The 22,513-nt window shown below is 43.5% G+C and overlaps 1 protein-coding gene across 1 annotated transcript; it reads left to right on the top strand.

Annotated features, from left to right (window-relative positions):
• Positions 1–11,353: 11,353 nt before the first annotated feature.
• Positions 11,354–15,432, top strand: LOC307030760 (myoblast determination protein 1 homolog). Its single transcript, XM_079667400.1, has 3 exons — positions 11,354–13,184; positions 13,900–13,969; positions 14,874–15,432. Exons 1-3 carry the CDS (start codon positions 12,624–12,626, stop codon positions 15,062–15,064), a joined length of 822 nt encoding a protein of 273 aa, XP_079523526.1. The 5' UTR covers positions 11,354–12,623; the 3' UTR covers positions 15,065–15,432.
• Positions 15,433–22,513: the final 7,081 nt, after the last annotated feature.

Here is a 22,513-nt window from a genome sequence, read left to right as displayed (position 1 = left end):
ATGTCCTGTGTGGATTCCGGGGTTAAGAAGAAAAGCATAATTAGCCTTGGCCTTCAAGTTGGTGTGTGTGTGTGTGTGTGTGTGTGTGTGTGTGTGTGTGTGTGTGTGTGTGTGTGTGTGTGTGTGTGTGGGTGTGTGCAGGCCTGCCCCTCCCTACACGCAGATCACGCAGACTGTGTGTGTGTGTGTGTGTGTGTGTGTGTGTGTGTGTGTGTGTGTGTGTGTGTGTGTGTGTGTGTGTGTGTGTGTGTGTGCGTGCGTGCGTCTGAGACCAGCTCTGCTCCCATTTCCTCGCATAGAATCGAAAACAGATGGTTCTTTAACGGTCGCGTATTCATGAACGTTAGAATATATAATTATTTGACAGCGCCCCGGTTGAGAAACGCTGCTACTACTGATTGTCTTGGATTGCATCCATGAAATATTGTATAGGCCTACTGCATATTGAGAAATCTTCGACCGGTATATTGCGCAATAAACGGGAGATGGGGACCCCCCGATTATTGACGGGTATTTCGCACACTGCCCGAAGGTATTAACATGCATGTCAATGTGTTAGCCGTGTGCCAGACATTACCGTTCTGCACTGAGGGTGATCGGACATCCCTCCACGACCTGCACGCCTCCAGGACCCTGAGGCGGGCAGGGAAGATAGTGGCAGACCCCTCGCACCCTGGACACAAACTGTTCACCCCCCTCCCCTCTGGCAGGAGGCTGCGCTCCATCAGGACCAAAACCTCTTGTGTCATGTCCAAGAAACTTATAGTGAAAGATTATTCTTTATGTTAGAGTTGTCATGTCCCTTTGTCTTGTGCTTTATGCCTATGCCCTTAACTATTTCTTCCTCTCATTTCAGGCCTCCACACTCCCCGCCCCTTTCTGTCTCCTGCGTCCTTGATTATTTTCCCCGCCCTGATTGTTTCCAACTGTGTCCCCTTTACCTGTGTACAGGACTGTCTCAGAAAATTAGAATATTGTGATAAAGTTCTTTATTTTCTGTAATGCAATTAAAAAAACAAAAATGTCATACATTCTGGATTCATTACAAATCAACTGAAATATTGCAAGCCTTTTATTATTTTAATATTGCTGATTATGGCATACAGCTTAAGAAAACTCAAAAATCCTATCTCTAAATATTAGAATATCATGAAAAAGTATACTAGTAGGGTGTTCAACGAATCACTTGAATCGTCTAATTAACTCGAAACACCTGCAAGGGTTTCCTGAGCCTTGAAAAACACTCAGCTTGGTTCAGTAAACTAAATCACAAGTATGGGGAAGACTGCTGATCTGACTGCTGTCCAGAGGACCGTCATTGACACCCTCCATCAGGAGGGTAAGACACAAAAAGAAATTTCTCAAAGAGCAAGCTGTTCACAGAGTGCAGTTTCAAAGCACATCCACAAAAAGTCTGTTGGAAGGGGGAAATGTGGCAGGAAACGCTGCACAACCAAGAGAGATGACCGCAGCCTTAACAGCATTGTGAAGAAGAGTCGCTTCCAGAATTTGGGGGAGCTTCAAAGACAGTGGACTGAAGCTGGAGTCCAGGTATCAAAAGTCACTGTTCACAGACGTGTCCGGGAAATGGGCTACAATAGCCGTATTCCCATGGTCAAGCCACTTCTGAACTCAAGACAACGGAAGAGGCGTCTGACTTGGGCTAAGGAAAAGAAGCACTGGACAGTTGCACAGTGGTCCAAAGTCCTCTTTTCAGACGAAAGCAAGTTTTGTATTTCATTTGGAAGTCAAGGCGCCAGAGTCTGGAGAAAGGCTGGAGAGGAGCAAAATCCAAGTTGCTTGAAATCCAGTGTGAAGTTCCCACAGTCAGCGATGGTTTGGGGAGCCATGTCAGCTGCTGGTGTTGGTCCACTGTGTTTCATCAAGCCCAGAGTAAATGCAGCTGTGTACCAAGAGATTTTAGAGCACTACATGCTTCCGTCTGCTGAAAAGCTCTATGGAGATGAGGAATTCATTTTCCAGCATGATCTGGCACCTGCCCACAGTGCCAAAACCACCAGTAACTGGTGTACTGACCATGGCATTACTGTCCTCGATTGGCCTGCAAATTCCCCTGACCTGAACCCCATAGAGAATATGTGGGGTATTGTGAAGAAGAAGCTGAAAGACACCAGACCCAACAATGCTAATGAGCTAAAGGCCGCTATTGAAGCATCCTGGGCATCCATAACACCTCAGCAATGCCACAGGCTGATTGCCTCCATGCCACGCCGCATTGATGCAGTAATCCGTGCAAAAGGATTCCCAACCAAGTACTGAGTGCATTAATGGACATTTTCAAATGTTTGATTGTGTTTTGCTGTTATAAATCTTTTTTTTTTACTTGGTCTGAGGAACTATTCTAATTTTTTGAGATAGGATTTTTGAGTTTTCTTAAGCTGTATGCCATAATCAGCAATATTAAAATAATAAAAGGCTTGCAATATTTCAGTTGATTTGTAATGAATCCAGAATGTATGACATTTTTGTTTTTTTAATTGCATTACAGAAAATAAAGAACTTTATCACAATATTCTAATTTTCTGAGACAGTCCTGTATATTGTGTTAGCTCCCTCCTGTTCATTGTCAGTTTGTTGTCTCTCGAAGACCTACGTATCGGCTTACCTCACGGACCTATGCTATAGATCACGATTCTAGTTTTCCTCAAAAGAGTGTTTTGTTTTCCTTATTTTATTACTGTGAAAAATTCCAGTAAAGTCTTTATTTTGAAACGCTATCTGAGTCTGAGTTTTGAGTCGTGCAATTGAGTTCATGCCTCAGTGTTCACCCCTTGACAGTACGAACTGACCATCAAAATGAACTCAGCCGACTCAGATCAGATTAAGAACGCTATCCGCTCTCAGGGCCAACGTCTTGGGCAACAAGAGGAGCATATGGCCACCATGCAGCAGGGAGTGCAGAATCTAACCAGCAGCCAGAGGGAACTACAAACATTGGTGACGACCCAAGTTAATCTACTGGCAGCAGAGGTTCAGCGTGTGCTCACTCACCTGCAGGCTGTTTCCCCTCCTACGACTCCTCCAGTTCCAGCGGTGACCGGATTCGATCCCAACCGGGTTACTGAGCCGCACAGTGCTTCCATGCGTCTGGCTCCACCCGAAAAGTACTCCGGAGACTCAGAAGGCTGCCGGCCGTTCATCGTGCAGTGTGAGTTACACTATCACCACCAACCGGCTGCTTTTCCCACGGACAATTCCAAAGTGGCTTTTATGATCTCTCATCTCTCCGGCCGAGCAGCAGCGTGGGCCACGGCAGAATGGTCCCGAGGCTCCCCTATCTGCGGATCTCTGGAAAACTTCATAGACACTATGAGGAAGACCTTCGATCAAACCACGCCGGGCAGGGAAGCAGCTCGGGCTCTGATCAAGCTGCGACAACATCAGCGGAGTGTGGCTGACTACGCCATCGAGTTCCGGACTAAGGCAGCCGACAGCGGCTGGAACTGCGCTGCATTGTTTGACGCTTTCGTCAGCGGTCTCTCAGATTCTTTACAAGACCAGCTGGCGCCTCTCGATCTGCCCGCTGACTTGGACTCTGTCATATCCATGGCTATAAGGATAGACAATCGTTTGATGGAGAGGAGAAGGAATAAATCCAAGGATACGGTTGATCCGCCTCTCCGGAGGAGACGCTCGCCGCTGGATATTACTTCTTCTTGGAGGCTCCGTCACCCCTCACCACCTGCGTTCCGGACAACAGCGCCCCCTGGCTCCGTGGAGGAGCCAATGCAGTTGGGCCGCGCCAAGCTGTCGCTGGCAGAACGTCAGCATCGATTCAAGGAGGGTCTGTGTTTCTACTGCGGGCAGCGCGGACACCCACAAGCGGCTTGTCCGGTAAAAGAGGAGGCTCACCAATGAAGAGGAGTACGTTGGTGAGCCGGATCTCTTCCTCTGACTTTCCTCCTCGCACCCTGACCCGGATCCAGGGAAAAATCAGAGACAATGTAGTTACTCATGGTGTTCTCATTGACTCAGGGGCGGACAAAAGTCTTATGGATTGGGGTTTAGTTAAAAAATGGGACATAAAAACTAAACCTCTACCCCAGCCTCTTGAAGCGAGTGCTCTCGATGGGCGGCTGTTGTTTAAAGTGACTCACCAAACAGAGCCTTTGGAAGTAAGATGTAATGATAACCACCACGAGACAATGTCTCTTCACTTATTTAACTCAGCCCAACATCCACTCATTTTGGGGTTTCCCTGGTTGAAACTTCATAACCCTAACATAGATTGGCAATCTGGGAGGGTGGAGGGGTGGGGAAAGAATTGCATTGATCACTGTTTTAAGCAGGTAGCAGAGATTGACAGGAGATGTAACACTGGGAGTGTTAGTCAGGATACAGTCCCAAAAATATATCTTCCGGATGTACTTTCAGTTCCTTCCTGCTACCACGACCTTAGTGAAGTCTTTAGTAAGTCCAAAGCTCTGGCTCTTCCTCCTCACCGCTCCTATGACTGTGCTATTGACTTGATTGCCGGGTCTCCCATTCCTAAGGGTCGACTTTATGCAATTTCAGGACCTGAGAAAGAGGCCATGAAGGACTATATTGATGCCTCCCTCAAGACAGGGCTTATTCGTCATTCCTCATCCCCAGCAGGTGCAGGTTTTTTTTTCGTGGGCAAAAAGGATGGGTCTCTTAGGCCCTGTATCGACTACTCACCTCTCAATGACATTACGGTTAAAAACCGGTACCCCCTCTCTCTCATCTCGTCCGCTTTCGAGCAGCTTCAGGAAGCCAAGGTTTTCACCAAGTTAGACCTGCGTAACGCCTATCATTTGGTCGGGATCAGGGAGGGCGATGAATGGAAGACGGGTTTTAACACCCCTTCAGGACATTATGAATACCTGGTCATGCCGTTTGGATTGTCAAACGCTCCTGCAGTCTTCCAGGCTATGATCAATGACGTGTTGAGGGAGTTTCTGAACCGTTTCGTTTTTGTTTATCTGGACGACATTCTGATCTACTCCCCTGACCTTCACACCCACAAACAACATGTCCGCCTGGTTCTACAGAAACTGCTCCAAAATAAGTTGTTTGTCAAAGCTGAAAAGTGTGAATTTCATGTCGAAACAGTCACTTTTTTGGGCTTCATCATTTCCCAAGGTCAGGTTAGGATGGACCCAGAGAAGGTTAGCGCAGTAGCCTGTTGGCCTACCCCTGACTCTCGCAAGAAAGTGCAGCAGTTTTTAGGCTTTACTCATTTTTACAGACGTTTTGTGCAGAGCTTCAGCGCTATTGCAGCCCCTCTTCATGTCCTCACGTCCCCTCAGGTGCCTTTTGTGTGGTCTCCTCAGGCTGAGGAGGCTTTTTCTCGGCTGAAAAAGATGTTCACCACTGCCCCCATACTTACCATGCCGGATCCCACTCGCCAGTTCGTGGTGGAAGTGGATGCCTCCAACGAGGGGGTGGGAGCGGTCCTCTCCCAGCAACAACAGAAGGACAACAAACTTCACCCCTGCGCTGTCATGTCTCGCAAATTATGTTAGTTAGTTTTTGTCTTGGTCTAGTGATTTTCCCCTTTATTTTTGAATAGTAACCTTCCCTCTCGTTTCAGATACTCTGACCTCCCTTCCTTGTGTGTCTCCCACTCCTGTGATTGTCGACCCCGCCCCTGATTGTTTCCACCTGTTCTCCATTACCTGGTGTATGTATTGTCCTCGTCTCCCTTTGTCCTGTGCCAGTTCGTTTCGTTCCTTGTGACTACCACCAGCATTAGCAATCCAGGATTAACCCCAAGCAGAGCTTTGAGCCACGTCTTGTTTAAGTATTTTTGTTGTTCATGCTCCTAGTGTTTTTCCTCTTTAAGAGTGATTTTGTTTTTGTACCACTATCGTTGAGCTTTGGTTTGAATAAAACCTTTTTTTTGTTAAATTCTGTGAGTTGTGCATTTGAGTTCATACCCGTTTAATCAGTCGTAACATGCGCTTTCCTGTCCAGGAAGCTCTCCCCGGCAGAGAGAAATTATGACGTGGGAAACCGTGAGTTACTGGCCGTGAAGTTAGCGTTGGAAGAGTGGAGGCATTGGTTGCAGGGAGCCGAGCATCCTTTTGTGGTCTGGACCGATCACAAGAACCTGGAGTACATAAGAAAGGCCAAAAGACTGAACTCCCGCCAGGCTAGGTGGACCTTGTTTTTCAACCGTTTTGACTTTGTTCTTTCCTACAGGCCGGGGTCTCAGAATGTCAAGCCTGACGCTCTGTCCCGTCTGTTTTACCCTGTGCCTGCAGCCAAGGAGCCGGAACCCATCATCCCATTGAACCGGGTGGTAGGAGCGCTGACTTGGCCAGTAGAGAAGGAGGTAATACGTGCCAATGCTGGAGCTCCTGCACCAAGGGGTTGCCCGCCTAACCGGATTTTTGTTCAGGAGGCCGAGCGACCACAGGTGATCCACTGGGCTCACACTTTGCTGCTCACCTGTCACCCCGGAGTCAAGAGAACTATGTTCATTATTAAACAACGTTTGTGTAGGACATCCATGGAGAAGGAGGTGAAGGAGTATGTGGAGGCGTGCCCTGTCTGCGCTCGAAACAAGACCTCTTCCAGGGCGAGAATAGGACTATTACAACCACTCCCTATTCCCAACAGGCCCTGGTCAGAGATCTCCATGGACTTCGTCACTGGCCTACCCCTCTCTAGAGGTAAAACCACAGTTCTCACGGTAGTGGACAGATTTTCCAAAATGACACATTTCATTGCTCTGCCCAAGATGCCCTCAGCTAAGGAAACGGCGGAGGTCATGATGCAGAATGTGTTTCGGCTTCATGGTTTCCCTAAGGATATTGTTTCTGACCGGGGCTCCCAGTTTGTGTCACGCTTCTGGAAGGAGTTCTGCAGCCTCATCGGTGCCATGGTCAGTCTCTTGTCTGGATACCATCCGGAGTCTAACGGCCAGACAGAGCGCCTAAATCAAGAACTGGAGACCTGCCTGCGCTGCCTGGTGTCCCAGAATCCATCCTCCTGGAGCGAGCACCTCACCTGGGTTGAGTATGCACACAACATCCTCCCTACTTCTGCCACGGGCCTGTCCCCGTTTCACTGTGTTTATGGCTACCAGCCGCCACTGTTCCCAGCCACGGAGAGGGAGGTCACGGTCCCGTCTGCCCACGCTCTGGTCAGGCGTTGTCGGCGCGTGTGGGCTGCGGCTAGGAAGATACTCTGCAGGAATGCGCAACTGGTTAAAAGAGCAGCAGACCGAAAACGCCGACCAGCCCCTGTATACCAGTCAGGCCAAAAAGTCTGGTTCTCTTCACGAGACCTTCCCCTCCACGTACTCTCCCGAAAACTGGCTCCCCGGTTTGTGGGTCCTTTTCCCATCACCAAGGTCATAAACCCAGTCTCAGTGAGACTACGGCTTCCCAGGGCCATGAAGGTACATCCCACCTTCCATGTAGGGAAATTAAAACTGTTGAAGGAGAGCGCTATGGTTCCCACCGTCAAACCCCCCCCGCCCCCCCGGATGATCGATGGAGGTCCGGTTTACACGGTCAAGTCACTATTGGCTAGTCGGAAAAGGGGTAGAGGGCGACAGTTACTGGTTGACTGGAAGGGTTATGGTCCTGAGGAGCGGCAATGGATTCCTTCCCGCTTCATCGTAGACAAAAACCTCATTGAGGATTTTGACCGCCTCAACTCAGAGGAGCCTGGGCCGTCAGGAGCCGTCCCTAGAAGGGGGGGTACTGTCATGTCCAAGAAACTTATAGTGAAAGTTTATTCTTTATGTTAGAGTTGTCATGTCCCTTTGTCTTGTGCTTTATGTCTATGCCCTTAATTATTTCTTGCTCTCATTTCAGGCCTCCACGCTCCCCGCCCCTTTCTGTCTCCTGCGTCCTTGATTATTTTCCCCGCCCTGATTGTTTCCAACTGTGTGCCCTTTACCTGTGTATATATTGTGTTAGCTCCCTCCTGTTCATTGTCAGTCCTTTGTCTCTCGAAGACCTACGTATCGGCTTACCTAACGGATCTTTCACGGACCTATGCTATAGATCACGATTCTAGTTTTCCTCGAAAGAGTGTTTTGTTTTCCTTATTTTATTACTGTGCAAAATTCCAGTAAAGTCTTTATTTTGAAACGCTATCTGAGTCTGAGTTTTGAGTCGTGCAATTGAGTTCATGCCTCAGTGTTCACCCCTTGACATCTTGCAACCTGAACAGTTTCTTCCCCTCTGCTATCGGCCTCATCAACAAGTCCTGGCCCCCCACTGTCACTGATTTTAATCCATCCCATAATAACTTTATGCATTACATTAATGCACATTATGCGAACAACATTATTTTTAAAATTGTAAATCCTGCACATGCACATTTCTTCTCAACACTTCCTCTTTTAAATCAGCAAAGCTCTCCACTTTAAATACAGTATATAGTATTTGTTATATTTTTATTATATTTGACTGTAACCAGTTTTTCCACATAATTATATATTTTGTGTAAATATTGTTAATTTGTTATAATAGTCTTAACATATATTTTTTTAAATAGCTTTTATAACATTCCTATTTTAGATTTTATTTTGTTTGCTATGTATTCTTCTTTCTTTGTCTTTGAATGCACCACATATACCAAAGGTAATTCCTTGTATGTGCAAACCTACTATTCTGATTAGCTTGAGTTCAGTCTCATGAGTTATCGTAATAGTTCAGACAAAAACCATAACAAATCTGTATAAAGTACTTTCCTTTCTAGGCTCTCTATGGTCCAAGAAAAAGGAGAGTGGAGTGCCTGGGAAATAAAACACATCAGCGGTCAGCATGTTATTACAACATTCCTATCCATGTGTCTTGAATACAAATCCTAACACAACCATTTTCAGTGTTAAAAAAACAGGCTGTTCGATAGAAATCCTTTTCAGGAACCATAGAGAGCCTGTAAACATTCTAGCTGTTTGAATTTGAGTGAACTATTCCTTATAGCTTATCGCATAATACATTTTTGTCAAGGGATTGCATGAGGTCTCACTATTAGACTCTTGTAGCTCTGGAGCAATAAACCCGAACACCCTACTGTAGTTGGACTTACAAAAAACACAGTGAGTCAGTTTTAAGTCTCAGGATACTTTGTGTTGATTCCAAGTTATCTGTCATGCACAAAGCCGTTACACACCAAAGCTCCCACACAGCTGGTATCAAAATTATACGGCTGAGGAGGTGTGTTCTTTCCAAAAAATCACACTCATACTTAAGGAATCCGGGTGTGTTTGAGGCCAGCAGTCAACAATACACTAATACGGAAAAGCAGAACATTCTTGTACAAATCAGCAAAAATTGCAAATTATCCCATGAGAGTGACTCACTTAAATTTCTCGCTGGAAATTATTACGACATAATGTATGACTGTAATTATTTGGTATTTTTGTATGGCCTTGGATTCAAAGTGAATGTAAAAGTGAATTAGAATACAGAGTTTTCAAAGTTTTGAATAAATTGGTTTAAAAAGGGGCCACCCTCCTAAAGAAGAGAAGAGTGCAAGTGGTTCTGAAACTGTATTGGGTTTTGATTAATTTGATTGTTTTGGTATTACACTGCCTGCTGCCATGGTTTCACCTGGTTCATTGCTGGATCGGGATTGGTCTCTGCTTGTCATTTCTCCTGCTCCTGATTGGCTGCCTGCTCTGATGTTCAGGCTGAGCTCCAGCTTCAGAGAGCATGGTCTGCCATTTTATGCAATAAATAAATAAATGTGTGACCTATTTACTTTTTTTTTCTTTATCTGCTTTCCTTTTTATGTAAACATTGTATTGTACATCTGTTGATAAAAGTTCTCTAATAGAGCTGGACAATTGTTGAAATATTCCAGGACTGACACAATTTTCTGCATTTGATTGTGCTGCCATCAGGTTCATGTTCTTTTTGGTTTATTTGCATGTGTCCCAGGAAGAGGAGGGGGTGTGAGAGTCGGGGATATTCCGAAATGATACCAGCCTCAGTTGAAAGGGCACTTGTCTTGGATTTCACGAGCTGCTAAATTTAACATGCTGCCTTCTCATCAAGCTGTGAGTGATCTGAGCTGTTCTGTCCCACACCACCACTGTAAGTCTCTGAAGCTGTGAAAAATCTCACTTTTATAGGACAACAAACAAATAAACAAACACCACATAGGTTTTGAGAATTACAATTAGGTGTCACACATACATTTAGGCCCCGTCCACACGGAGACAAAAACGAAAACTAACCTTAGTCGTTTTCAAAAAAGTCTTCCATCCACATGGAAACGGCTCAAGAAACGTGTTCGTCTACACGAAAACGCTCGAAAACGCTGGAGACGCTGTAGTACATATGCCGGGCCTGTAAGTGGCGCTATGTTATTATTATTATATTATTATTGTTGCTGATGGTTGTGGTAGAGGATCTGTAGATTTTGCACTAAAATCTGTATCATGGTCAGTAGCGTCTGGAGCACGAACGCAACCCTGTGATCCGCCATTGTTGTTGTTGTTGGCGAAACGCATCAGCAATGACACGGGGGGTGAGCAGGAGAGGCGGGGCTATGGCGTCATCGTTTTCAGGAAATGATCGCATAGGGCGTACAGTGTACACACGGAGCTGCACGCGTTTCGTCCTCAGACCTACCCACTTTTGGAGCCATTATCAAAGTGTATCGGATTAGGGCTACGAATCCACGTTTCCGTTTCGGCCTCGTGTGGACGAACCGTCTATGCGATAGAGAACGTTAGCGGATTCAACTGATATCGTCTCCGTGTGGGCGGGGCCTTACTACTGTGTGTTAATTCATTCTGGCTTTTGCTATCCAAAAATAAACAAATAAATGTAAATATAATATGAGAACTTATATAAGTATGTATTTTGTAACAATAGTAGAAATATTGACTGCCATCAAATATTATTTGCCTGATAGATGTAACTTTATATTCAGTTTTTAAAGTTGGCTACTGTTTCGTTTTCAGGTTTGAGAGTTAAGGTTTGGGGTTTTGCATTATCAATTACAAAATCTAACACATATCCACATATATATATATATATAAATACAAATAAACTTGCCATATATCTAGATTTTCTCAAGATCAGGCTCTGTAAAAGAAAAATCTGAAATACAATGTATTAATGCAAAGCCATTGTGACTCCAGCAGAGTCCACATTAGCAACAACAGAACAGAACTTTAAATAAACTTAAAATCCGTCTCTCTTGTGAGTTGGGATAATTTCACCTCTTCGGACAAATTGCCTTAAACTGTTATCGAGTGATTCCCCCCGCCCCCATTTTCTCTCACTCACACACACACACACACACACACACACACACACACACACACACACACACACACACACACACACACACACACACACACACACACACACACACACACACACACACACACACACACACACACACACACACACACACACACACACACACACACACACATTGAGATCAGAGACCTCGCGACTGTGTGACATAATGACCTCCTCAGCAGGACATCATACTGAAGCTCCCAGCATTCAGTTCTCTGTCAGTCAGATATAACTGCACACATTTAGATAAAGATCCCGTTATGTGACAGATACACTTACTTTACTGTTATTTTAATGTAATGGGTGTCATCATTGGAAAGTTTAATTTCTTCTTAAACCTGACAACTTTCAGAAATCTGCTCTTTTTAAACTTAACCAAGTAATACACATGATTTTTCCAAAAACATTTGTTGGTTTTATACGTTTTATTCTTATTTTATTACAGCTAGGATCACAATTAAAGACATCAAAACACTCGAAAATCAGATCTCTGTATAATGCTATACTGACTGGTGATATATATATGGCTTTGTTATTGCTGATGTATCACTGTTTGTATCCCATAATAACAATTATGATATTACGATTCAGCACTGCGAACAATCTATATATTATGTGTTAAATATATTGTGACCTTTAACAATTTTTGGGATATATATTTATTTTCCAAATAGTTGTCATCCTAAACTATAGAGTGACAGGAGGAGCTATATTAACAGTTATTATAAGTATATCAGGTCAAAACCGCCTGCAGTAAAATGGTCCTAACATTAGCTTTAGAAAATGACAGGAATCTACACAATACAATTGTTATATTTAACATCTCAAAGATCATTAGAGTTGTGTATGTCCATTGGTAAACATCAGAAGGCTGAATGATTTGTTAGAATAGACTTTGTTATTGCTTCCTTTTTGTTGCTGGGTTTCAACTCAGTGACACCTGCCGCACACACACACACACACACACACACACACACACACACACACACACACACACACACACACACACACACACACACACACACACACACACACACACACACACACACACACACACACACACACACACACAAACACACACACCCCTCAGTTCATTGGTAATTTGACCACGGCCCCGCCTACACTGACTTCTTTATAAAGCTGGCTAGCTGAGGGAGTTTAAGTTACACAGACTGGCCCTTTAAACACACAGATCTCCTCAGCACACACTTTCTACTTTAGATCAGTTGAGTTTGACAGGACACTTTAAGGGGACACATATATTTTCATCCTATATTATTTCTTTCTTTTATAGAAGATACTTTGTGGAGACTTTCTCTGTCATCGGAGGAACTTTTGGAGGAACTTTTCTTCTTAATGGATCTGTCCGACCTTCCCTTCCCTCTCTCTTCTGCTGATGACCTTTACGATGACCCCTGCTTCAGCACCAGTGACATGAACTTTTTTGATGACCTGGACTCTCGGCTGATGCACGCTGGCCTGCTCAAGCCAGATGACCATGTCCATCACCATAATCACCACCACGTCCCAGTCGCAGAGGAGGAGGAGGAGGAGGAGGAGGATGAGCATGTGAGGGCTCCTGGGGGGCCCCACCAGACGGGGCACTGCCTGCTTTGGGCCTGCAAGGCCTGTAAGAGAAAGACGTCAAACGAAGACCGGAGGAAAGCAGCAACAATGCGGGAAAGGCGACGACTGGGAAAGGTCAATGACGCCTTTGAGACCCTGAAGCGATGCACAGCGTCCAATCCAAACCAGAGGCTTCCCAAAGTGGACATCCTGCGCAACGCTATCAGCTACATAGAGTCCCTGCAGTCGCTGCTCAGGACCGGCAGGGAGGACAGCTTCTACCCGCCCATGGAGCACTACAGCGGGGACTCAGACACCTCCAGCCCGCGCTCCAACTGCTCCGATGGCATGGTGAGAACAGCTGAGCGCTTCATGTGCTGCCTCATGAGATGTTTGGAATGCCTTTGGGATATTTATTTTCGGCCACAGCACTTCAATACATTTTCATTGAAGGAACTCTTTAAAATAAAGGCACACTTTTAGGTACATTTTTGGCCAAAATATTTTCTTTCACTAAATCACAAGAAATTCTCTTCTTCCACCATTATTGTAACCAATGTGGTATTGATTTGGAAAGAAAGCATCCAAATGCAATTATTTGCTTTTTTTTTAAATAAACCAAAACATCATTATTTAGATGGACTACCCAAAATATGATTTTTCAATTTGTTATGACATTTGAAAGATTATTTGACAATGTTACGTTGTGGGCGTGTTGCAAAGTGGACTCTTAATTCCAAGAGGCAGATTGAGTTTACAAGTTACAAATGCCTATTTATCCTTTTTGATCTAAGATATGCTAAACATGCTAAAGATTGGAATGGACACTGGCTCTTAAGTGTGTTAAGAGGCACACAGATGTGATAAGACTGATTATTTTACTGAATTAAAAGAGTTTAATTCAACATGTTTAAAAGGCAACACATTTGGCGTGTTTTCTGACACAGGTGACATCTTTGAATTGTAACCAGCTCTGTGTATCATTCCTCTTTTCAAACATTGTGTCCACTAATTGATCATTGATGTACAATTGTTGACTTACAACTTTATTGATTTGTTTTTTCAGACGGATTTCATCTCTCCGTGTTCACCCAGAAGCGAGAACAGTGATGGTTCCTACTGCAGCCACCCAGACGGTCAGTTTCATCTTCAACCCTGTCACTGCTTTTTCATGATGTGTTTCTCTTTTAGAAGAACTTGTTTCTCTTTTAATTCTGCCAGTTTCTCTTTTAATGGGACATTCTGATGGTGTTAGAACTTAAACATTCTTTATTTCAATACAACTAGCTTCCTCCTTGACATGGCTAATCTGTCTTCTTAAACAAATGCTTCTGATCTTCAACCTCATTTATATTACTTAATGTAAAACTTTTTTTTATTGTCAACACTGGAATTTAAATTAACTTGCTGCTCCATTTATGTGCCTGATTCCTCCTTTAACCTAAGTATTATTTTATTATAACTTTGGTACCACTTTACAATTATAAAGGGTTTACGAATAGTTTGTAATTCATCTATAAATTAGGTTGTGAACACTTTATAAATCATGAATAAGCTTTTATAAGACATGAGATAAACAGGGCAACTGTGACCGGTTGCTTGCCAAATAGTGAGCCCACATTTAACTGTACTGCTAAGCCTTATATTGGCTACTTAGCTTACTTTGTCTTCTTCATCAGCCAGCATTCTTGGTATCTGTTGTTCACTGAGTTGATTCTCGCAAAGTAGCCAATATAAGGCTTAATCATCTTGCCAAATAGTGAGCCTGTGTTGATGTATGAAAACTGTGTTAGAACTGGTTTATAAATGAATCTTAATGATTAATAAAGTGTTTACAACCTAATTCGTAACATAATTATAAACCCTTTATGAATCCTTTATAAGGGTATTCTTATTGTAAAGTGGTAACATAACTTTTACTATGACTTTGTTGGATTTTCTTTTTTAAACAACTCGTTATTTGACTTATTTCTCCTAAAAATACAAACATTTTGAAGCCAACTGAGCAGAAACTCATGTTGCCTGTTTATTTTCTTACAGATTCCAGCAGCAAACCATCGCTCATTTCCAGTTTGGACTGTTTGTCCAGCATCGTACAGCGGATCAGCACAGACCCTGCTCTGGCCCCCCCAGGCGACAGTGTGGTCCCCCGGGGCCCTGAATCCCCTCAGAGCAGCCCTGCAGGCTCCAGTTCCTCTGCTGAGCCCAACAGCATCTACGAGCCGCAATGAACCACACCGAGCTGAGGACTCATCATTTGCAGAAAGCCAAGACAACGTATTCAAGACTTTTTTTCTGCCATTTGAGATTTTCTTCAGTTTTAGCCACGTGAACAAACTGAAGACTGCTGTTTTAATCCATTAATCTCAGAAGGAAAAAGGGAAATTTTCTTCACTTATTCCTGCGTCAGTAATTATGGACCATTTTATAAATCTGTATATAAGAGATGTTTGTACACCCAAGGACACACACCTCCAAATACACATGTGGCACATACACTCATACAGCCACAAAGGTTGCAGCGATTGTTGTGTTTCTATATATTATTTATGAGTGAATGACGTTTTAATAAAATTTATATTTATATTCTGTAAAACTATTCAACTGGTCTTTCAGATCTTTCCTGTTGTTTTTAGCTCAGCTTTAATTCTCCTGCTAGTAGCTAACTTGTTTGAACCACTAAAAACAACTGATGAGAGAACTGATGCGTATGTGTGAGTACGTAGAAAAAAGGTCAATGTAAAGTTTTTTGAAAATATCGGAAAACAACTATAGTCGAAAAAAAGTCATATTATAGTATGACCAAAATCAGAAAAAACGACATAGTACATTATGATGAAAAAATGTCATAGTATGTTGAAAATATCTGAAAAAAATAAGTATGGTATACCAAAAAAACTATATATTACAGCAGTGGTTCTCAACTGGTGGGTCGCGACCCAAAAGCCGGTCGCGGACCCGTTTCGAGTGGGTCGCAGATGTGTGAGTGAAGAAGAAAAAATTGAAAAAAAATGTGTTCCTTTTTTTTGGGGGAGAAAAAGTCAAACTTTTATTTTGAAAGCCTGATTTTCTAACGCTCTGCATGCAGTAGGGCAGGCGTTGGACTGGAAGTACCGGAGACCATGAACGGTTTTGAAAACTTCTGTCACGTAATGACAGTCCCAACGGAGAATAACTTTGCGGTAGAACTATTCTTTATAGTACACTGAGTGGAGCAGCAAGCTGTCAGAACAAAGTGAAAAACAAACAATGGCATAAAATATTATTAATATGTCGGGTAGCAATAGATTTATTTATTTTCTTCTCAAGAGAGTACCAGAATGGGTATTTTATATGTTAGTATTTCAAAAAATCTCCTAGGGGAGAATCCCCCCAGACCCCCCTTCTGGGGTTAGGTTTTCAGCATGTGTGCCTTTTTATGTTATACAGTTCAGCTTTGATTCCATCATCTCATTAAACCTGATTTAAAAGCATACTTTAGTTCTGTGAAGGGATATATGCACTGTACTTCACTTTAATTAATAATGTATGCTGAAAAGAGTATATATTACTGCACGATTTTTTGTTGAATAGATTTGAGTGGTTAAAAATTTCGGGTCGCGATCTATTGACGAAGGAAAAAGTGGGTCCCAAGGCCTGACCAGTTGAGAAACACTGTATTACAGTATGGCAAAAATATGATAAAAAAAAAAAGACTTTCTATAGTTTGTCGAAAGATTTTCATGGTATAGTTAGTTGAAAATATCAGAAAAAAACAACATTACATTGTAAGTCCCAAAAAAGTTATATTATAGTAAACTCCAAAATATTATAATAAATGACGTAGTCTAAAAAATGTCATAGTATAATATAGTTTGTAGAAAGTTTGCGTGAAAAGACGAAAGAATCGAATAACCTGATAACTAGTCGAAAATAACCATTGTGTGTACTACTGTATGTTGAAAAAGTCATAGTATAGTATGTCGAGAAATATCATAAAAATCATGTCGAAACATTTCACAAAAAAGGACACAGTATTTAAAGTCGAAAAATATATTTTTTAAAACGGCATGGTATGTCGTACATCAGAAAATACACATAGTCTGTCGATAAAAAAGTCAAAGTCTTGAATGTCGAAACATTTAAAGGTCTCCTATTATACTATTTGTAGGTATATTAATAATAATAATAATAATAATAATGATGCATTTTATTTATATAGCGCTTTTCACAACTCAAAGACGCTTTACAGTATGAGGGAGTGTAGACAAAGTAAGTATAGTAAAATAAAAAAATTAAAAGGCAATCAAGAGGAAGTTGATTGAGAAGGGGGGGGGGGGGGGGCTTATGGGTAGACAGAGTTGAAAAGATGTGTTTTGAGGGGACTGAAAGACTGTGAGGGAGTCAGAGTCACAAAGATCTTGGGGGAGGGAATTCCAGAGCCAGGAGCTGCCACTGAGAAGGCTCTGTCCCCAAAGCTGCAGAGTGTAGATGTGGGAATGGATAGGAGTCCGGCTGCGGTGGATCTGAGGGACCGTGGGGGTTGATAAGGAGTGAGAAGGTTTGTGAGATAAGGGGGGGGGGGGGGGGGCAGATGGTGGAGTGCTTTTTACAGGTGAGGACCAGAATTTTGTAGTTGATGCGATGGGAGACAGGAAGCCAGTGGAGGTCTTTGAGGACTGGGGTGATGTGATGCTGTTATGAGCCCCTCCACTCCACTAGAGGTCTCTGTCTTTGTGTTCTGCTTGTTGGCTCTTGTTTGTGTTTCAGGTGATCAACCTGATGAGCCACACCTGGGCCGTCGACATAAAAGGCCAACACCAACCCATACTGCCCTCTCACTCTTCTGTTGGACACGGCCACATCTTTGTTTCTGCACATTTTCACACACGCAATCATTACTGATAACTGACTTCCACATTTATTAGGTTTCTTAGAAGACCTTTGGTTTTTGTGGTCTTGCAAAAAAAGATGCTTTTTGTTACACTTAACTTGTCTAGTCTCCCATCTTTGTTGCAGCCTATGAGCCAGGCCGTAACAAATGGGGGCTGGTCCGGGATATTGACATTGTTTCTAGTTCTGTAGTGCAGCCATCTTTGTCTGCTTGTAAGTGGATTGAAGGGCTGAGACTGATTACAGGAATCAGATCAGCTGTAACTTGGTAGACAGGTACACCTCATTGTGTGCATGCTGGTTGGTTGGGAGACATGGACAAGTGTGGTGAGTAGATGTTTGTTTTTGTTGGATAATGTAAGCAGTTTTAATGAAATGCATGTGGGTGGTGTTTTTTTTTTTCTTTTCGCTAAGCTTGTTATATGATGATTTTTGTAGCCGATTGTTGGTGGTCCTGTGAGTGTCTCTCAATTCTGTCCCTGTAGGCTTCAGAATGGATTTCCTTTGGAATTCGTTGGGGGGGTTTTAGTGTGGTGTGGATGTGGTTAGAGCTATTAGCTCGGGAGCACGTCCAAAGCTGCGGGTGGAGTTGCCAATTGCTGGTTGCTTTACCGGGCTTGTGGGTTTCAGTGCATAAATACCCACCATAAGTAGCACCTGAAGACTAGGGGGGAGTTTAGGTAGTATCTGTTTTGTTTGGTAGATAGAGGGACATGACTGCTGTTATCTGTGTATGTGCTATTTGAGATCGGCTGCAAATGTGTTAAGTGAGTTTACTATGTTTACATGAGTGTTTGTTATCTGTCTCGCCGTGGTTGAATAATGTTGGTGTTTTCCTGTTAGTAGTTTTCCTGTTAGTAGTTTGATCCCGTTTGGCTTTATTAGTTCTAAAACAAGTCTGGGTTTTGGTGATATCTTAGTGCAGGATGCTACAGTGGCTTATGTGTAAGTAAGTAGATGCAGGAGGGAAGTGCAAAATGGTAATTTGTTGGAAGTGTCTGCAAGTGGTTAGTTAGACCTGTAAGCTTCGGGAACATAAGCGTTGCAGTTCATGCCTTGGTTGGGTGAGCTTTGCGTAGTTTGATTGCCTCTTTGTGCTGTGCTTCTGAGGAAGACTTGGTTGGCTAGTGAGCCGTTTGTTTCAGAGGAACCTTTGGTTTGACGCTTATGTTGATTCTAGTTTGTGAGAGCTGGAATCTTGTTGAAGGCAAAGCTTTAGCAAGCTTTGTCTAGCTGCAGGTAATTTGTCTGACACTGGTGAATATGTATCTGTTTTTGGACCTCCTGTTAATGCTCTTCCATGCATGGCCCATCATCCATCACTCTTCTCTTCAGTGTGTGTTCTCTCTGATCTCCATTTTTCCTGTAAACTCTTAAAAAGCTTCCTTAGGCACTGATGTTGCGGGGTTGCATCTCTTAAAAGTCTTCTTCAGGGTTGGAAAATGGAGACTGGGTGAACAACGATATGAAATTCAAACCGGTCGGTATGGAACATGTATGTCATTTTGAACTTTGCATTTAAATATTATTCTGTGTTGGTTGCTACGTTTGGACGGTGTTCCTAAGGGGTGTTACGACCCCCTCCACTCCACTAGAGGTCTCTGTCTTTGTGTTCTGCTTGTTGGCTCTTGTTTGTGTTTCAGGTGATCAACCTGATGAGCCACACCTGGGCCGTCGACATAAAAGGCCAACACCAACCCATACTGCCCTTTCACTCTTCTGTTGGACACGGCCGCGTCTTTGTTTCTGCACATTTTCACACACCCATACAGGCAATCATTACTGATACTGTAACTGACTTTCACATTTATTAGGTTTCTTTGAAGACCTTTGGTTTTTGTGGTATTGCAAATAAATATGCTTTTTGTTACACTTAACTTGTCTAGTCTCCCATCTTTGTTGTAGCCCATGAGCCAGGCCGTAACAGATGCCATGATTTGGTATGTGTATCTTATAAGTCCCAGATAAAAAACATGTCTATAAAGTATTTTGCTCAAGATACCAAAAAGATCACCCATTCCAGCCATGCCTCGGCTCATACCCCTCTAATTCAGCCCTGTTATGGCGCATTCACACTGCAGCGCGGAGCTCACTTTAAGCGTGCAGAGCCGTGCGGGGCCCGTTTTTGGTTGCGCTTCCACTTGGCCTAGTTTTGGCCCGGGGCTACTTTTTCACCTTTTTTCTGGCCCGATTAAATCATGGTTCTACCGAGGCCAACAAGCGGGGCCAATAACCGGGCGGAATATGCTAAACTAGTGACGACTGCTGATTGGTCAGAAAATTATCGCACGACTTAATCCCCTAGTGTCGCATATATTAAGGGACGCTTGCAGCATTTTTGAAAACAGTGAACTTTGCAGCATTTTTGAAAACAGTGAACCTAAGAAGAAAAAAACACATACCAAGAAGCAAGGGCACGATGGCTTCCACATCCTCCATTGTTGTGTGTTTTGTGAGTTGTGTCGCATTGAAGATGACGTCACGGCAGTTGTATGCAGCGTCGCTCCGCCCGCCAAAAAGCCGATCGCCCCGCCTACACTGCGTTACTATAGTAACTACCCCAGTTCCTAAACTGTAATGTGAGCGCAGCATTAAAGTGAGCTGGGCCTAATAAGGCCCAGTGACGGTTCTACGGGGTGGCACGGGGTGGCAGCTGCCACCTCAGAAAAATGCCTTGCCACCCCAGTTGGCAGCTTTGTTTTGAAAGAAAAGTTGTGGCTCATCGGACATTTATGAGAGAAAAGCTATAATGTCCGAGTGCAAGTGATGGCAGCACAAGACGCGAGCCTTGTAACCCCTCCCCCGCCCTGGTGCGAGCGTGGAAATATGATTGGCGGCGATTTCATTTGAAAGGGGGGAAAGCGCAAAACGAGAAGCATTTCGGATCCAAGTTGACGGAAGGAATGAGGTATTTGCGGTCAGGGTATGGCTGGGGTAGGCTACAGCCATACCAATAAATGTCTTAGCCCCACCATGAAAAATGATGTTAAAGTAAGCAAAATAAAGTCCGCCAACTCGCGGAGTAAATTGCACAGAAAGCAGTTAGCAAGATTGATTTCAGCAGCCACTTGTCTGGAAATACCGAAGACTAGAAACGGTTTTGAAAACTTTTGATCCAATCAGAATCACGATAACGGTGTGGTGTTGTTGCAGGAAGTCCCGACGGAGAATACTTTTGCTGTATACATCTCTATACATCGATGCAACATTAATAAATAAGACCCCACGGTTTGATGATTGATAGGTGTGTGGGCTGTCTTTCATTTTGACACACAGAACAATGGGGGCTATCCACCCGTATCGACAATGTAAAGTAATACACACAGCCTCATCCCTCTGTGAGGAGCAGCAGGTTCAGCTTTCAGAACAAAGTAACAAAAAACTAAAATGGCATTAATTTTTTTAAATATGTCGTGTAGTAATAGATTTATTTATTTTTGTACCAAAATTTGTATTTTATGCTACTAGGTCAAAAAATCTCCAGGGGGAGAATCCCCACAGACCCCCCTACAGGGGTTGGGTTTTCAGCATGTCAACTCTTTCACTTGTGGGGAAATTGCAGGATTGCCTCCAGGTCGCCCTTTTTATTTACTACAAGACAAATGTGCCTTTTTATTTCATACAGTTCAATTTGTATTGAGACAGGGAAATAATCTAAACCTCACGCGTGGCGTTTCACTGTCAAGGGGAGCGTGTATGTAATTACATTGCAAATACTGACTTCAGCCCCACCACTGTATGGGATATCCCCAGAGGCGCGGGAAGGTATTTTGAGTGGGGGTGCTGATGTACTGGACTCCAGTGAACACTATTACGGGCACTATAGAGCAGGCACAAAAAAACTCCCCACACGCAAACACACAGTACACCCGCGACTGTTACAATGAAGGCTCGATAATCAGCTCACGGCATATAGGCAGCAGGGGTAAAGTGCTATGGATGGATCTATGGATACATCTCTCAACAACAAGATGAAACACAACTGTAATCAGATGTTCTTTTTCTTTATGGATATTTTACAAATCACTCCCCTTTCAAACTGTATTCTTGTTTTACTGCCATATAGTATTTCATAACTGTTTTTCCTTTATTCTCTTATTTTTTTTATAACTATAATGATCATATGAAGGTGTGCCGCGGAAATAATCTTTTGAATAATTTTTGACCAAACCGTTTGAGACCCACTGAGATAACTTAGACTAAAGTTAACTATCTAAACACTCAGAGAGTCCTTGAGCTCACCTGAGCCTCTCAGTCTGAGGAGAGCTCTCCTCCAGCTTGTTGTGGAACAAACAGCTCCGGATGTCCGTTAGTGCAGCTAGCTAACCAGATGCTAACAACACGGTCCCTGCTGCTGGCACCGGTCCCTCTCTCTCTCCCCCTCTCACACACACTAAATGCGCTATTTCCGCACACACAGAGCCGCGAGTTTGAATGACACAAGCACACTTTTATTTCCATGTAACTCTCTGATTGGTCTGGTGTCTTGCCTCTGTTGCATTCACTGAATACGGGAAATTACAGTCCTGCCGTCCTTTCCAGTGTCTTGATGAGGTTCACGTAAAGCACGGCTAATGTATTATATTATTGAGGTAGAATTGTCCGGGGCTACAGAAAAAACATTCGGGGCAGGCCAAAATATTATTTTACCAACAATGTGGAATTTATTGGCTACATATTACACAGATTATGCACAGCGGGAGCAGCAATAACCGTCAAATAATAATTCAGACAGGGGAGCTCCGCACCCCCTGCCTGCCGCTAGGGGATGCTGCAGCGCCCTCAGCACCCCCCTTCCCGCGCCCATG

This window comes from Notothenia rossii (genome assembly GCF_949606895.1).
Source record: "Notothenia rossii genome assembly, chromosome: 2".
NCBI classification, from domain to species: domain Eukaryota; kingdom Metazoa; phylum Chordata; class Actinopteri; order Perciformes; family Nototheniidae; genus Notothenia; species Notothenia rossii.
The sequence above is the reverse complement of the archived record's forward strand: the minus strand, read 5'-3'. Positions and strand labels throughout refer to the sequence as shown.

What these genes read in the sequence shown, in the direction of transcription:
- LOC307030760 (XM_079667400.1), top strand. Translation starts at nt 12,624, where the DNA reads ATGGATCTGTCCGACCTTCCCTTCCCTCTCTCTTCTGCTGATGACCTT. An exon ending in CCAACTGCTCCGATGGCATG is followed by an intron (nt 13,185 to 13,899) that starts GTGAGAACAGCT and finishes TTGTTTTTTCAG; the next exon opens with ACGGATTTCATCTCTCCGTG. An exon ending in CTACTGCAGCCACCCAGACG is followed by an intron (nt 13,970 to 14,873) that starts GTCAGTTTCATC and finishes ATTTTCTTACAG; the next exon opens with ATTCCAGCAGCAAACCATCG.